The sequence below is a fragment of the Penaeus japonicus genome, unplaced genomic scaffold, assembly GCF_977035675.1.
Source record: "Penaeus japonicus unplaced genomic scaffold, GWHDUDI00000001_assembly GWHDUDI00000028, whole genome shotgun sequence".
Lineage (NCBI taxonomy): Eukaryota > Metazoa > Arthropoda > Malacostraca > Decapoda > Penaeidae > Penaeus > Penaeus japonicus.
The window spans coordinates 25259120-25276619 of record NW_028234430.1 but is presented as its reverse complement, the minus strand read 5'-3'; the positions used below and the strand labels follow the sequence as shown (position 1 = coordinate 25276619).

Genomic DNA, 17500 nt, shown 5'->3' with positions numbered 1-17500 from the left:
CCTCTGTCCTTTTCTCTCTGTCCCATCCTTCTTCTCTCTCTCTCTCTCTCCCCGTCTTTCTCTCTGTCCCATCCTTCTTCTCTCTCTCTCTCTCGCCTCCCCCTCTTTCTCTCTCTGTCCCATCCTTCTTCTCTCTCTCTCTCTCTCTCTCTCTCGCCTCCCCGTCTTTCTCTCTCTGTCCCATCCTTCTTCCCTCTCTCTCTCTCGCCTCCCCCTCTTTCTCTCTCTGTCCCATCTTTCTTCTTTCCCTCTCCCCCCCCCCCCCCCTCTCTCCCCCTTTTCCTTCTTCTTTCTCTCTCGCCTCCCCGTCTTTCTCTGCTCTCTCATTCCTTCTTACCTCACTCTCTCCTCCTCCCCCATCTTCTCTCATCTGTCCCATCCTCTTCTTTCCCTCATCTCTCGTCTCGCTCTCGCCTTCCCTCCTCGTCCTCTCTCTGTCCATCATTATCTTCCCTCTCTCTCTCTCATCTCTCCTCTTTCTCTCTCTGTCCCTCTCTTTCTCTCTTCGTCGCACTCCTCTCTCTCTCTCCTCTCAATCCCTCTCTCCTCACTCCCTCTCGGTCGCTCTCTCTATCTCTCCTCCCTCTCTCTCTCTCTCTCTCATCCCTCTCCTTCTCCCCTCTTCTCTTTCTCCTCTCTCTGGCTCTCCCTGCGTCAACACGTCCTCTAAGCACGTGTTTGATGTGGATATGTTGCAAGGGCACTTTTTGATCACATACAAATGTTGTTTATGGACGCTACGCCGCTCTGACTTGACGAAGCCCTCGCGTCGCGGGGGAGGGGGGGAGGGGAGGGGTGGAGTATGAAGGAGGTAGCAGGGAGGTGGGGGGGAAGGGGGGGAGGCAAGTAGTGGTGGGAGGGAGGAGGGTGCAAGGAGGTGGTGTCTGGGGTGAGGCTAGGAGGGGTGGCAGGGAGAGGGAAAGGGGGAAGAAAGGAGGGAAGGAGGCAAGTGAGCGGTTTTTTCCACTTAAACTTGAGAAAATTATTCTCGTCAAAGAAAATGAGATAAATCTTTAAATGCTTATATTGTACATCCTTTTCATCCTCTCACTCTGGGGAAGTTTCTCTTTTAACTCTCTCTCTCTCTCTCTCTCTCTCGCCTCCCCCTCTTTCTCTCTCTGTCCCATCCTTCTTCTCTCTCTCTCTCTCTCTCTCTCTCTCTCTCTCGCCTTTCTCTCTTCCCCCTATCCTTCCTCTCTCTCTCTCTCCCCTCTCCCCTCTCCCCTCTCTCTGTCTCTTCTTTCTTCTCTCCCTCTCTCTCTCTCTCTCTCTCTCTGTCCTCCCTCTCTCTTCTTCTCTCTCTCTTCTCTCTCTCTCTCTTCCTCTTCCCTCTCTCTATCTCTTCTCCCCCATCTTCTTCCCTCTCTTCTTCCCTTTCTCCTCTCCTCCCTCTCTCTCCCTTCTCCTCCCCACCCTCCTCTCTCTCCCTCTCCTCGCCTTCTTCCCTCTCTCTCTCTCGCCTCCCCCTCTTTCTCTCTCTCTCTCTCCTTCCTTCTTTCCCTCTCTCCCTCTCCTCTCGCCTCTCTCTTCTCTCTCCTCCTGTCCTTCCTTCTCCATCTTCTCTCTTCTTCTTCTCTCTCTCTCTCTCTCTACTCTCTCTCTCTCTCTTCTCTCTCTCCTCTCTCTCTCTCTNTCTCTCTCCTCTCTCTCTCTCTCTCTCTCTCTCTCTCTTCTCTCTCTCTTCTCTCTCTCTTCTCTCCCCTCTCTCTCTCTCTCTCTTCCCTCTCTCTCCTCTCTCTCTCTTTCTCTCGCTCTGAAGCAACGTTAACACTTCCTCGTGCTCAATGTTTGGATTGGACCTGTTGCAAGGGGGGGAGGGATCACAATGAAATGTTGTTGGATGGTGGGGGGGGACGGAGGGGTGCGAGGGGGGGCCTCGCGGGGTCGGGGAGGGGGGGAGGGGGGGAGGAGGGGGTTGTAGGGGAGTGGAGGGGAGGGGGATGGGGGGGGGAAGGGAGAAGGGGGTAGGGAAGGGGAGGAAGGAAAGGAGAGGAGGTGGTGGAGCGGGGTGGGCTGTAGCTGAAAAGGTAAGAGGAAGGGGAGAGGTGAGGAAAGAGAAGGAGAAAGAGTGAGAAGGGAGGTAGAGCGGACACGAAAAAATAAAGAGCGAAAAAAGAGGAGAGAAAGAGAGAAGAGAAAAGAAAAACTAAGGAAATAGACCGAATGAAAGAGGTAAAAGGAAATTAAAAATAAAAAGACTTAAAATGAAAAAAAGAAAAAAGAAAACAGGAAGAGAGAAAAAGCAGAAGAAGAAAGAGAGAAGAAAGGAAAAGAAAGAAGAGGGAAAGAGACTGAAAGAGAAATGAGAGAAAGAAAAAAGACATTAAGAAAGAGAGAGAAAGAGAGAACAGAACAAACCTTCGCAACACACAGACAAACAAAACACAGCCAACAAGCCCAGTCAGATGACTCATGTTCATTTAACTAATCTAGAAAAAGAAAAGCCAGCCATTTTTCGACATACATCTCACTCCTGAACCATCCTGTAAAAAAAAAATTCGCCCGTAGATTTCTGCCACCTCTTCCTCACTTCCATTGGAAGAAATTTCGAAAAGTCTTTCCAGAAAACTTCTTTCCAGGAAGTGGCTTCTTGAATAAAAAAGAGTTGAAAGAAGGAGAGAGAGAGAGAGAGAGAGAGAGAGAGAGAGAGAGAGAGAGAGAGAGAGAGAGAGAGAGAGAGAGAGAGAGAGAGAGAGAGAGGGAGAGAGAGGGAGAGAGGGGAGAGAGGGAGAGAGAGAGAGAGAGAGAGAGAGAGAGAGAGAGAGAGAGAGAGAGAGAGAGAGAGAGAGAGAGAGAGAGAGAGAGAGAGAGAGAGAGTCGTTATTGCTTTCTATCATTTGATTGCATCATTATCGTCAGGGCGGGAATTAAATTACACAGGAAGGAGAGGACGGCAGATGCATAATCATAGTGAAGATGTATACTGTAGAGATGCCTATGTCTTTTATCAAATATCTATCTATTCGTCTATCAATTATCTATCGTTTCGTCCTCATATCTGCTATGTCATATATATCAACCAATCTATCAATCAATGTATCTGGCAGTCTACTAGTTAATATTCAACCATTTATTCACTTAATTCCACGTGCATCTATAAATACCTACTGATCAATATGTATATATTACCTTGATTATATATCTTGTCATGCTACAACTACACAATGCTTTTCTCTTCATCTATATCATACATGATTAACTTTTTTTCTTTCAAAATCCGTCCCGTTTTGAAAATCTATTATTCATCTTACTCTTAATTATATTATATCATTCATATTCACATCATTAGAAAGTTGTCTTTTTTTCTTTTAATTCTAACCTTCCCAACATGCAACACGTAAACAGAACGCCCAACGCAACGTGGCATAAATGGGAGTCGATGCCACATAAACGCGATGGAATGTTGGATACCAGTCGATGTCAATGTCGAGGTCATGACTCCCTTTTTTTATGATTTCAGGATCTGTATTGAGATGTTGCATTGCTTCCAGGTGTTGTTAGAAGCTTAAAGGATGGTATAACTTCTGATAATCAGATGTTGAAAATCGATTCGTTATGCAGTTTACAAATCAAAACGCAAAAGTTTTTTTTTATTTCCTTTAGTTCACATGAAGAGATTTTCAGTGTAATCGCATTTAATTTTCAGAGAAAATTCTCGATTTTTCAAAAACAGAAAACTGCAAAACTTTTCAAGTGCGTTGGCTAGTGCGCACTTCCATGGAGTATGTGAAGGCCATGGTTCCGCATCGCTTTTGTTTATAAACACGGAAACGCAGAATAATCATTGCTGCTCTGGTGGGTGTAAAATACAGACAGGAGGTTTTTTTTTTTTCTTTAGAATGCCGGCTGCCTTCAGATTTGTGGGAATATTGCACGTGTCTGGTAAATTATTAGCCAATGACCGTCGGGAAATATTCAATTGGTGTCCTGTGAGGTAGAATATATATAAAAAAATAATAAGCGTAGAGGATATATGGTTACAATATAATGGTAAAGATTATATGAGTTACGCGGAATAAAAAGTCTGACTTACACGCTCTTTTGAAGCCGTTGCTTTTGCATTTCACGCTCCGAATGCAGAACTTTTATAATTATCATATGTCGAGTCATGTCACTTTCTTTATAAACATTTTCATACAAACTTAACGGTTTGTATACCTCAGTGCGGACAGGAATCATACGATCTAAATATAAATTAAAAAGACGCATGGAAAGTAATAACAGCACATTTACACGTTAGTAAAACCCTCCACAGGTAGAACATATATGTAAATATATATGTTCATTATATACAAATATAATGAACACAAATCAAAATAATCCCTCGAAGAACTATTTTTGATAACTTTATATCGTAAATAGAGCCATGCATCAGGGAGACTGAGCACCTGTTATTTTTCCGAAAACCGAGAACCAACAGCCGTTAAGTGTTCATTCACACCATTTCCTCCCGAGTGAATGGCGACTACCAATAGTTTCGGGAATTGCTAAACAGGAGCACAAGGCAGTCACAGAAGTTGATCAAGTATGGGATGAATGAATGAACTGTGTTGTATGGCAAAGCGGATACTCTTTTTTCAAGTGCCTCGTGTGACCATATTTCTTTTATTTTCACGTTATCTCTTTAAACATGTGTTCATACGGAGAATATTTCTTAAATCTACGAAGGCTCCAAAGAGAAAAATCTCACTATGCTGTCTGTGAATTAAAACCCTCCATACAAGAACTGGAGGAAATACGACTTTAATTATGTGATTTGGCAACTGATTTCCCCCCCCCTCCCCCACCGCCCTTTCCGAGTCACTTCAATGTATTGGACTGACTCTTGGCCTGTCAGTGTCGTCCAGAGAGTGGTAAAAGGTGGAAGGAATAGTGCGGACTTTTTTTTTTGTAAATTTGTTGACTTTGAGGAATTTGTTTCACCTGTTATTTCGGGTGCTGCCTTTTTGGCTGACGCAATGAACTTCGCAATGTGGTGATCAACCTTCATACCTTTTATTGGTGGCTGTTGCAAAGTCGCGGAAGTTTAATGTGAAATATAAAGGTGAACGCAATGCATATGCGAACAAACGACCAACCATGGCTACTTTGGGACGCCAGAATTCCGGGCGTGCGGGTGGCGGTCGCACTAGCGTTGGCGATGCTCGCAGGCGCGACGGCAAAGGCAAGCACACCCTGCACGCCCTGTGGAGACACTGTGCGTTGGAGCGAGGAAAAGGATTCTGACGTAGGGTTCCTCTGCCAAGAAGGCTTTCCTGCCACGCCCCTGGAACACCCCTACACCTGCCTGGTGTTCTTTGAGGTGCCGGCAACTCACAACCTCACCTTTCATTTTCATGAGATCTACACCAGAGATGTTTCTGTAAGTATTGTGGATTGGGCTAAACTCGTAATGACGTTAATAATTGTGTCACGTATGATTTGTGCGAGATATTTAATTTGGAAAACCTACTAATTCACCCGCAATGACTTCTTACCTTTCGACACGAATATGTTCTTGAAGAAAATGCGTAATATTTTAGAACAGCATTTCCTTACTTTGTATCGGTATGTAGGTACCTGTGGATTTCTCTCACTCTCTACTATTCACATATTGTTACATTTACCCACGCCCCCCCCCCACACACACACAGGAGTAGGGGGATCGAAATAGTTCAGGGAAATTGTGGGGTAAAATATGGAAAAAATATGAAATTCTCTAATATTTGCAAAATGCGACCAACCTATTAGGGGAGGGGGTACCCCACCATGGTAAACAGCCCTACTTCAAATACATTGAGGTTGTTTATATTCTACAGCGGGGATGGGGGTGGGGGTGGTGGCAACCCCCTGCAGGTGACACGTATAGGTAATCTATAGCAATTATTACAAAGGATTAATGGTATTTTACACCGCAATTTCATTGTTCTACCCCATGCCCAACACGGCTATTTGGGCCCAGCTTGTGGGGCGTTCGCAGGTAAATTCGCCTACATATGAATATTGGAGAGTGAAAGGAGTTTATTGACGGCATGTAGTAAGGTGGGACTCTTCTGGCAATTTACCTCCCTGCGTATATTCAGAAGTCAAGGTATACCGGGGGTCAAATCTGCACGCGCAGCGACTCTAGCGATCGTGGGATCTAATTTCGGGGAGGTGGGGGGGATGGGGGGAGGTATAAGTTGAAGAATTACCGCATGGATTTGGTGTAGAACGCTGTGCCATTATGTTCAGATGATAGAGGATGATCCCATGGATGTGGAAAGGTAGAAAAGACGGGCACTGATAGTTCCAGGATGTTCGGAAGAGAGACATTCGGGATATTAAAGGTAGGGGAGGCTTAAAGCAATCTGTGGACGTCTAAACATTTTGGAGCGAAAAGTTTTTGAATTATGGCCTATATTATTGACGCATTTCAATATATCGTGTGTTCGTCTGTTGCTGGGCAGAATTTGCCACATAAGGAGAGAGAGGCCACCCCCCCCCCCTGGATCCGCCGCAGGAGAAGCAGGGAAGGGGCGCAGAGCATGAGTGATATTAGTTTATGGAGACAATTACTCTTTACAAATTTATTAAAATCGGGAGCGAAACAAACACGAAATATGGAAAATTCAGGCCTGAAATTAATTTTTCATATTGATACTTAGAATTCAGAAATGTGTCTTCAAAAGCTCTCACAGTCCATGAAGTTCTCCATTCATGGTTTCTTGGAATTCTCAGTTTCATTTGGTAAATTATTGCGTAATGAACCATGAACCATTAGTCCATATCCGAAAGACTTTTTGCGTTGTGTATAATGCAAAACGGTTTTATTTCTTATTGTCAAGTGCATTGCCGCATGGCGTTGGTGATCGTGTCATGCTCAACATTTTAACGATATTATCCTTCTTGTGCCATGGCGCCAAACTATAAGAAAAAAGATTTCTCACTGTCTGCCTCTACCTCTCGCCTTATTTTTCCTCGGCAGTAATCCACTTGTTCAATGGCCCTTTCATAAAGTGGCCTATGAATTGTGCTTAGAGTTTTCTAATTGCGTTAACAAGCTTCCTAGATTATAGCATATTCCAGAATGGTTTCCTTTAGTTTCTTTACAGTCCAAGAGACTCTCAGGAATCGTCTCAGAAACCACATCACAGTTGCTTCAAGCCAATTTGGATCTCCTTACCTAAAGTCCACGCCTCGAAACCAACCACAAATAAGGGCAGGTTCAACGTAGCATCGGATTTTTTTTCTTGTTATGCATGGAGTTCTTGCTGATGAAATGCCAGAAGAAAACTATTATCGTTTAGTAGTCCCCATTCTTCCCTCGTATATATCTATCCATAAACTGATCCGGTCTGTAAAAGTGATTGGTGCATTTGTCTCGATAGTACTGATTCTTTTTTTTTATTCCATGGCGGTGCATGCCCAGTATTACTTCCGCTAAGATCCCTTTCTATGTTAACACACAGGCACTCTGGCAGGTCTTGCTTTTCTTAATGTTTGCAGAACCGAGATGGATTTAGTCGCCTAATGTGCGGAATATATGGTGAAAATGGAAGGAAATAAAATAGAATAGATGTAGTAGAATTGGGAGGAAGGGAAAGAGTCAATGGCAGGTGGAGAAAAAACCTTTCGTAAATAATGTAGGTTCATTTCCATACAAGTTTTGAGCTCGTATGATATCGTACCCAGATTTTGCGTTTTTTCAGTGATATGGATTTAATAATTTAAGAGGAGTTTACAAATAATAACTTTTACAACCAAGAATGGACAAATAAGCAGATTGATAATAAAATTTATAGTTAATCAGTCGACGATAATTCTCTCTCTCTCTCTCTCTCTCTCTCTCTCTCTCTCTCTCTCTCTCTCTCTCTCTCTCTCTCTCTCTCTCTCTCTCTCTCTCTCTCGCACACGCAAACGCACATGCACATGCACATACATTAGGATTGATCGCTTTATGGTGTTGGAATTAACATGGTAGTTCAATATAGAATAAAATGTCATATTTGACTTTGCTTCTAATATTGTGGGCCTGAATGTTGTCATCTTATAATGTGGAATCCAACAGTTGGAAAGTTCGAGTTTAAACTTAATTAATTATATACTTACCTAAGGTTAACAGCAGGTTAACAGTTGGAACCGGGAATAAAGAAAAAACTGATTTCTAAGAATAAAAGAAAACCATAGCCACAAAATGATTAGGGAAACTTGCAATAACAGCAACCAGCATCGACACTATTATTAAATTTTGCCATATTTCCCGTCGCTTCTTTTTCTTTAAAGCGTCTAATTACTATTCAAATGACTTTAAATCCACACTGCCATTTCATATTTTTCACGCGCGTATTCACAGTAGATTTAGCAACATTACAGAGGCGATCTCGACACGAAATCAAAACAAAAGAAGCGCCTCGAACGCAGTCAAGGTGTAATACGAACATGGTAATGATATATCTTGTAATGTGCTTTTCTTTTTTTTATTCAAGTTCATTCCATTTTCAACTCCGAATGAACGATTAATCCCGAGTAATAAATAATTAGCGCCTCGCCCTTCACTACCTTGGACAACAGCTGTACCTCTCGTCATTGGCAACCGAATGAGCAACCGCCGGAAGAGAGTCGAAGGGAAATAACTGCGGCGTTACTCATTTGTATCGCTCGTTAAGGACAAAACATCATCATAATTGGTCTTTATTGATCACCCTTTGTAACGGTAGGGTGGTTATTTTGGTATTTACGTTGCGGCTCCAAGGCGAAGGGGAGGAGCTTGTTGCCTTATTCGACGGGGGGCATGGGTACTTTCAGGAGGGGGGGGGGTGTACTGCAGATGGGGTACCGAGAGATCAAGCTCTCTCTTTTTGTATTGGTAACCCCGCCCCCCGTTTGTTAACCACAGGTCAGGAACACTTTTTTTTTTTTAATTCTCGAGTCGTTACGTCCCTCTTTATTCTAAATGGCTCCTCGCGTTTTGTTTTGAATTTGTCGTGTGATCCGAGCAATCTTGGTTTTGATAATCGGAGAAACGAAAACAAAGGAATTCAGGTCTTCTATTTTTTTACCCGATTTCTGAGCATTGTTTTTTAAATGTGAGATGACTCGTTTGCCTTTCTTGCATTGTATTATGGCACCCAAATGATCAGTATCAAATTATTCAGTACATTTGATCACGAAAACCTCATTTCAGACAAGTACCCATATCAATGTAATTCATTTTAAACAAATATATATCTATACCTATATCTATATATATATATTCGTTCATACCCCAGCTGGTCGTCTGCAACAGCACCTACCACGAGAACCGCCGATATCTGCCCGACCTCGCCTACTGGAAGATCAACTGCAAGGCGTTGCAACTCGAGCAAGGGAACGCCCGGCTGCTCCTTCACGGAAACGTCTACCTCAATGTCACCTCGCTGAGGGAGGCCAGGCGGGACGACCACCGACTCCATCATGGTATGTTGATGATGATGATGATGTTGATGTTGATTTTATAATGATGATGTTCATGTTGATGTTTATAATGATGATGTTCATGTTGATGTTTATAATGATGATGTTCATGTTCATGATGATGATGATGTTCATGTTCATGATGATGATGATGATGATGACGATGTTGTTGATGATGGTGGTGGTGGTGGTGATGGTAATGGTAATGATGAATATGTTGATGACGATGTTCATGATGTTGATGTTTATGATGGTTAGAGAAGAGAGGGAGGAGGGGGAATAAGGAGACGAGGGAAAGGAATGGGGATAAAGGGAAGAGGCAGTGAGAGATGAAAGGAAACAGAGGAGAAAGAGGAGGGAGGCGAAGGAAAAGGCGAGGAAGAAGGAAAAAATGAAGAAGAAATAGGAAGGAATTAGACAGGAGAAGAAAGATAAAAGAAGGAATGAGAAAGAATGAGAACGAGAGAGAATGAGAACGAGAGAGAATGAGAACGAGAACGAGAGAGAATGAGAACGAGAACGAGAGAGAATGAGAACGAGAACGAGAGAGAATGAGAACGAGAACGAGAGAGAATGAGAACGAGAACGAGAGAGAAAGAGAACGAGAACGAGAGAGAATGAGAACGAGAACGAGAGAGAATGAGAACGAGAACGAGAGAGAATGAGAACGAGAACGAGAACGAGAGAGAATGAGAACGAGAACGAGAGAGAATGAGAACGAGAACGAGAGAGAATGAGAACGAGAACGAGAACGAGAGAGAATGAGAACGAGAACGAGAGAGAATGAGAACGAGAACGAGAGAGAATGAGAACGAGAACGAGAGAGAATGAGAACGAGAACGAGAGAGAATGAGAACGAGAACGAGAGAGAATGAGAACGAGAACGAGAGAGAATGAGAACGAGAACGAGAGAGAATGAGAACGAGAACGAGAGAGAATGAGAACGAGAACGAGAGAGAATGAGAACGAGAACGAGAGAGAATGAGAACGAGAACGAGAACGAGAGAGAATGAGAACGAGAACGAGAGAGAATGAGAACGAGAACGAGAGAGAATGAGAACGAGAACGAGAGAGAATGAGAACGAGAACGAGAGAGAATGAGAACGAGAGAGAATGAGAACGAGAACGAGAGAGAATGAGAACGAGAACGAGAACGAGAACGAGGCAGAGGCAGAGGCAGAGGCAGAGGCAGAGGCAGAGACAGAGACAGAGACAGAGGCAGAGGCAGAGGCAGAGGCAGAGGCAGAGACAGAGACAGAGACAGAGACAGAGGCAGAGACAGAGGCAGAGACAGAGACAGAGACAGAGACAGAGACAGAGACAGAGGCAGAGGCAGAGGCAGAGGCAGAGGCAGAGGCAGAGGCAGAGGCAGAGACAGAGGCAGAGGCAGAGGCAGAGGCAGAGACAGAGACAGAGACAGAGACAGAGACAGAGACAGAGACAGAGGCAGAGGCAGAGGCAGAGGCAGAGGCAGAGGCAGAGGCAGAGGCAGAGGCAGAGGCAGAGACAGAGGCAGAGACAGAGACAGAGACAGAGAGTTATAATAATAATAGTAATAAAAGTGATCTTTATTTCCAATTTACATTGGTTATTCTTTACAGTGTTATTTATTACGTAATTTTACAGTACATATTATAATACAAATTATACATACATCCGATATCAATCCGTCTACTGGTATGAAATTGATATGTTATATACAGTATTATACAATGCAGTAGAATTTTTAAAAATATTATTTAAAAAGACTTCAGACAATACAAATCAGCACATTAGAATATATTTCACCATTTGCAAATGGCGTATTAGAGTGAAGACTGTTCACGTAAAAGAAAAATATTTAATTTGTCTTTAAAAACAAGGAGAGATCATTGGTTTTTCTTGTAATTGTGCTTCTTATTTCGTTAACAATAAACGTGTTAAATAACTAGTCAGGTAATTGATGAGTTAATATGTTAAAAACTAAAATGCCCATGTCATATAAAAAAATATATTATCAACTCTTAACCATTCCAGTTGCTTGAAAGCGGGGGATACTTGGTTATACTTTCTTAACCCCCAAAGGCGACTCTTGCCGCGAAATTTTTGAGTTTCTCAACTTTCTTTTTGGGTTTTATTTTTGGCTCCCCAAACTCTTGAGCAATAGTTTTCGATGCTTAGTACTAGCGATTACACAACAATGGCATAATGCCATGAGCCCATAAATATGCATTGAGTTTTCTTATAATTCATTAATAGCCCAATCTTTCGAAAGTATAATTTGACAGTCGACAAAAGACTTTCTGCTCTTTCAATTAACTCCGAAATGCACTCAGTATTGTCAGTCAGAAGTAATTGAGTGTCATTTGCATTTGTCTTGTAAGCACTCGGATAGATCGTTCACATAAATAGAGAATAGAATCGGACCCAGCACCGACCCCTGGGGGACACCAAAAGAAACATTTCTTGGAGCTGATACATTCTAAATCCGTCTAATTGTGATCTGCTCTTAAGATAATCCCGGAACCAGAGAGGATCCATGTTTAGTTCCATGCATTTGTTTATAAGTATATTATGATTTACACTGTCAAAAGCCTTAGATAGGTCAAAGGATAAAAGAAGTGATATGTTCTTATTGTCAGTTTTGCTATATATCTTATCAGTCATTTTGAGAAGTGCAGTTTCTATGGAAAGTTTTAGTTGAAATCCATGTTGACTCTCACCATGATTACTTAAATGACTTAAGCTGATTGGCGTCAATTTTCTCTGTAATCTTTGACTTTATTGGTAGCAAAGAAATTGGACGATAATTGTTTACAATATCGATGTCACTACTTTTATGTAAGAGAATAACATGAGATATTTTCCATCCATCAGGCAATGAGTTCGTGACAATGGAAAGATTTATGATAATCATGATGTAAAACACAATTGCTGACAGTGAATCTTTTATGGAGCGAAGTGAGATGTTATCTGAAACATAGGAATTAGATTCTTTTAAAACTTTTCCATAATATGAAGTCTTAAACTATTGTTGGAGCCTTCGTCTAAGGTGAAAGTACCTTAGACGAGAGAGAGCGAAGGGGAGAGAGAGAGAAAGAGAGAGAGGTGAAAGAGAAAGAGAAAGAGGGGGAGGTGAAAGAGAAAGAGAAAGAGAGAGGAAAGAGAAAGAAAGAGAGGGGAAAGAGAAAGAGAGAGGGGGGAAAGAGAAAGAGAGAGAGGGGAAAGAGAAAGAGAGAGGGGAGAGAAAGAGAAAGAGAGAGGGGGAAGAGAAAGACAAAGAGAGAGGGAGAAGAGAAAGAGAAAAAAGGGGAAAGAGAAAGAGAGAGGGGGAAGAGAAAGAGAGAGGAGGGAGAGAAAGAGAGAGGAAAGAGAGATAGGAGGAAAGATAAATAAGAGAGAGAGGGGAAAGAGAAAGAGAGAGGGAAAACAGAAATAAGAGAGAGAGGGGAAACAGAAATAAGGGAGAGAGGGGAAAGAGAAATAGGAGAGTGGGGAAAGAAGAGAGGAAATAGAGAGGTGGGGAAAGAGAAAGAGAGAGGGGAAAGAAAAAGAGAGAGAGGGGAAAGAGAAAGAGAGAGAGAGGGGAAAGAGAAAGAGAGAGACAGAGGGGAAAGAAAGAGAGGGGGTAAAGAGAAAGAGAGAGAGAGGTGGGAGAAAGAGAAAGAGGGTGGGAAAGAAAGAGAGAAGGGGGTAAAGAAAGACAGAGAGAGAGGGGGGAATGAAAGACAGAGAGAGAGGGGGAAAGAAAGAGAGAGAGAGAGGGAAAGAAAGAGAGAGAGAGGGGGAAAGAAAGAGAGAGAGAGGGGGAAAGAAAGAGAGAGAGAGGGGGAAAGAAAGAGAGAGAGAGAGGGAAAGAAAGAGAGAGAGAGGGGGAAAGAAAGAGAGAGAGGGGGAAAAAGAGATAGGAGAAAAAGAAAGAGAGGGAGAGAGGGGAAAAAGAAAGAGAGAGGGGAAAGAGAGAGAGAGAGGGGAAAGAGAGAGAGAGGGGGGGAAGAGAGAGAGGGGGAGAGAGGAAAGAGAGAGGGAGAGGGAGAGAGGGAGAGGGAGAGAGGAAAGAGAGAGGGAGAGGGAGAGAGAGGGGGAGAGAGGAAAGAGAGAGGGAGAGGGAGAGAGGAAAGAGAGAGGAGAGGGAGAGAGGGTAAGGAAAGAGAGAGGAGAGGGAGAGAGGGTAAGGAAAGAGAGAGGAGAGGGAGAGAGGGTAAGGAAAGAGAGAGGAGAGGGAGAGAGGGTAAGGAAAGAGAGAGGAGAGGGAGAGAGGGAGAGGGAGAGAGAGAGAGAGAGAGAAAAGAGAGAGGGAGAGAGAGAGAGGAAAGAGAGAGGGAGAGGGAAGAAGAGAGAGAGAGGAAAGAGAAAGAGAGAGGGAGAGAGAGAGGAAAGGGAAAGAGAGAGGGAGAGAGAGAGAGGAAAGGGAAAGAGAGAGGGAGAGAGAGAGAGGAAAGGGAAAGAGAGAGGGAGAGAGAGAGAGGAAAGGGAAAGAGAGAGGGAGAGAGAGAGAGGAAAGGGAAAGAGAGAGGGAGAGAGAGAGAGGAAAGGGAAAGAGAGAGGGAGAGAGAGAGAGGAAAGGGAAAGAGAGAGGGAGAGAGAGAGAGAGGAAAGGGAAAGAGAGAGGGAGAGAGAGAGAGGAAAGGGAAAGAGAGAGGGAGAGAGAGCGGAAAGGGAAAGAGAGAGGGAGGGAGAGAGAGAGAGAGGAAAGGGAAAGAGAGAGGGAGAGAGAGAGAGGAAAGGGAAAGAGAGAGGGAGAGAGAGAGGAAAGGGAAAGAGAGAGGGAAAGAGAGAGGGAGAGAGAGAGGAAAGGGAAAGAGAATGGGAGAGAGAGGAAAGGGAAAGAGAATGGGAGAGAGAGAGGAAAGGGAAAGAGAGAGGGAGAGAGAGAGGAAAGGGAAAGATAGAGAGAGAAAGAGAGGGGAGAGAGAGAGGACGAGAGAGTTGAGCAGGGGAAAGAGGTGTGAGAGAGAAAGAGAGAATAGTGAGAAAGATAGAGAGAAGAGAGAGAGAAATGTTTGAAATAGAGAAAGAGGGAGAGAGAGAGAGTTTGAGAGAGAGAGTGGTGTGTGTGGAGAGGGAGAGAGGGAGAGAGAGGATGGGGCGGAAGAGAGGATAAGCGAACAGAGGGGGGAAAAAAAAAGGAGAAAAAAAACGAAAAAAAAAAACAAAAGGGATGAGAAGGAAGGGATGAGAGAGAGAGGGGGGAGGAAAGAGAACAACTAAACTGGCCGTTGTGATGTACAGCTGCATCCATACTTAATTGTCATCAGTTGATTCAGTAATTAATGAGATCATGCTTTGTGTATGTGCATGAAGGAGGATGGTGGATGGGAGGTGATAGGGTGGGGGGTGGGGGGTCAGCGTGGAACTTCCTTTCTGTTTATTGTTTTTTCGTAAATATTTTATTCCGCTTTTTTTCTTCTTTTTTGTGTCTTCATGGCACGACGAATCTAGAATTGAATTGTGTTTGTTATAGAGAATTATTGGAAGATGTTTGAAAATACGATTTTTATTTATTTATTTATATATTCATCTATTTATCTACTTATTATTTCAATTGTAGTATAATTTACTAAATTTTCATCAGAATTCTCTTATCACTCGTTAGGTATTTCATGACTATTTCTATAACTATTATTCTCTTTTCTGTCATTCATTTGATTTCCTCTTGATTATCTTCATCCGTTGTCTTAATTACTGTTGTGTGTCTGATTAGCAACTTCTTTCCTTTTATTTACCGTCCTCTTTGCTGTAACTTTCCTTTCTATTTTCTCGGAATTACTAACCGCTTTCTCTCTAGTGACTTGTTTCTTCTTCCTTAATTATTTTATATCGTTATATATCTATATATATATATATATATATATATATATATATATATATATATATATATATATATATATATACATATACATATACATATACATATACATTTTCTCTCTCTCTCTCTCTCTCTCTCTCTCTCTTTCCTCTCCCTCTCTCCCTCTCCTCTCTCCTCTCTCCTCTCTCCTCTCTCCTCTCTCTCCCTCTCTCCCTCTCTCCCTCCTTCCCTCCCTCCCTCCCTCCCTCCCTCCCTCTTCCCTACTCCCCTTTACCCACCCATCTCCCCTCCTTGTCCCTCCCTCCCTCTCTCTCTCGCCCTTCCTCCCTCCCTCCCTCACTCTCTCATCTCATCACTCTCTCTCTCTCTCTCTCTCTCTCTCTCTCTCTCTCTCTCTCTCTCTCTCTCTCTCTCTCTCTCTCTCTCTTTCCCTCTCCCTCTCTCCCTCTCTCCCTCTCTCCCTCCCTCCCTCCCTCCCTCCCTCCCTCTCACCACCTAATGAATTTCCTTGTTCATGTTAATGATTTTTCTATGACTTCTCATTCTTCTCTTCCGTCTCTCTCCTCCCAATTACCTTCCTTCACGCTAATCATTTTTCCACCACTTCTGTTTTTTTTTCATTCATAAATTTCCCTTTTTGCTTCATGATCTACTGTATGTTGATTGTGAGATTTGCAACACGCCCCCCCCCTTTCCCTCAGTTTGCCTGTTGCACATATTTCCTGGAATAATGTTGAATAGAAAACTTGCTATAGATACTACTTCTAATTATGCAAATACATGACGTCATCATCGATTGATTATGAGAATTATAATTAATTGTCATGGAGATTCTGTTCCTGTTGTATATTGTATATTTTTTATGGGTAATTAGTATGTTCTATGTTATTACTTTGATGAATATAATGATTTAACAGCTATAACCTGTCTTAAAATCTAAAAGTGTACACACTGAAAATAGATAACCAGTATAGAGCAATTGAATTTGATTAATATGATCGGAAATAATGTTAATTAACCTTCTCGATAATTACTTGAGGAAATAACAAGTTCAATCTCGTGATGAGAAAATAACCGGCGGGATAATTACGTCATATGAACTTTATTGAACAGGTTTTTATTTCTTTATTTTTTATTTCATTTTTCATTTTTTATTGTTGTCCTAACTTAGAGACAGAGAGACAGAGAGACAGAGAGGCAGAGAGACAGAGAGACAGAGACAGAGACAGAGACAGAGACAGAGACAGAGACAGAGACAGAGACACAGAGACACAGAGACACAGAGACACAGAGACACAGAGACACAGAGACACAGAGACACAGAGACACAGAGACACAGAGACACAGAGACACAGAGACACAGAGACACAGAGACACAGTGTAAACTGTGATTCTCATTGTATAAATTGGTTCCGCAAGAAATTGCTGTAAACATTGTAATATTTTGAAATTTTTAAATGGGTTACTAACGTATTTTTGCGACAGTGAGAGCGATTATCACAAACAGTATTATCATTATCGTTAAGAAGATTGTTACTGTCAGTAATTATTAAGTATGAATAGAATGATAATGGTGAAAAAGATGGTATTTTATTTTTTTCCCATTTATTTTGTTACAGTGGTATTGTTGAAGGTACTGTTGTGATTAACATAGCAACGAGTCTATTTTACTGAGTACATTTTGTTTCCATATTTCTCCCCTAACATCGCTCCCACCTACATTCCCTTCATCCCCATCCTATTATATTCATCCTCATTCTCACCCTTACCCACATCCTCACCCTCATCACTACCTTCACCTTCACCTTCACCCTCACCCTTATCACCATCCTCACCCTCACCCACATCCTCACCCTCACTCTTACCCACATCCTCATCCTCACCCACATCCTCACCCCCGCCCCCACCCCCACCCTCACCCTCACCCTCATCACCACCAACCTCACCCACATCCTCACCCTCACCCTCACCCTCAACCTCATTACCATCTTCACTCTCACCCTCACCCTCATTACCACCCTCACCCTCACCCTCATCACCATCCTCACTCTCACCCTTACCCTCACCCTCACCCTCACCCACATCCTCACCCTCACCCTCATTACCACCCTCCTCCTCATCATCACCCTCATCCTCCTCATCAGCCTCAACCTCATCACCACCCTCATCACCACTACCACTCATAATGGACTTCCTCTTCTTTGGCAGACAAGTACAGCGGTCGCCACGGGTTCAACTTTACTTACGAAATCTGGCGGAGGTCGGAGAAGCCAGTGGTCGAAGATCTGCAGTACGGCA

At 42.9% G+C, this 17500-nt stretch overlaps 1 protein-coding gene across 2 annotated transcripts in view; it reads left to right on the top strand.

Moving 5' to 3' along the window:
* Positions 1–4826: 4826 nt before the first annotated feature.
* Positions 4827–17500, top strand: part of LOC122254133 (uncharacterized) — a 39378-nt gene continuing 26704 nt past the window's right edge. For both annotated transcript variants that reach the window (XM_043017663.2, XM_043017662.2), the window contains exons 1-3: positions 4827–5362; positions 9231–9417; positions 17411–17500. The exon at positions 17411–17500 is cut by the window's right edge and continues 52 nt beyond it. In XM_043017663.2, the coding sequence (XP_042873597.2) occupies positions 5054–5362; positions 9231–9417; positions 17411–17500 (586 nt within the window). In that variant the 5' untranslated portion in view covers positions 4827–5053. The remainder of the gene's footprint in view (positions 5363–9230; positions 9418–17410) is intronic.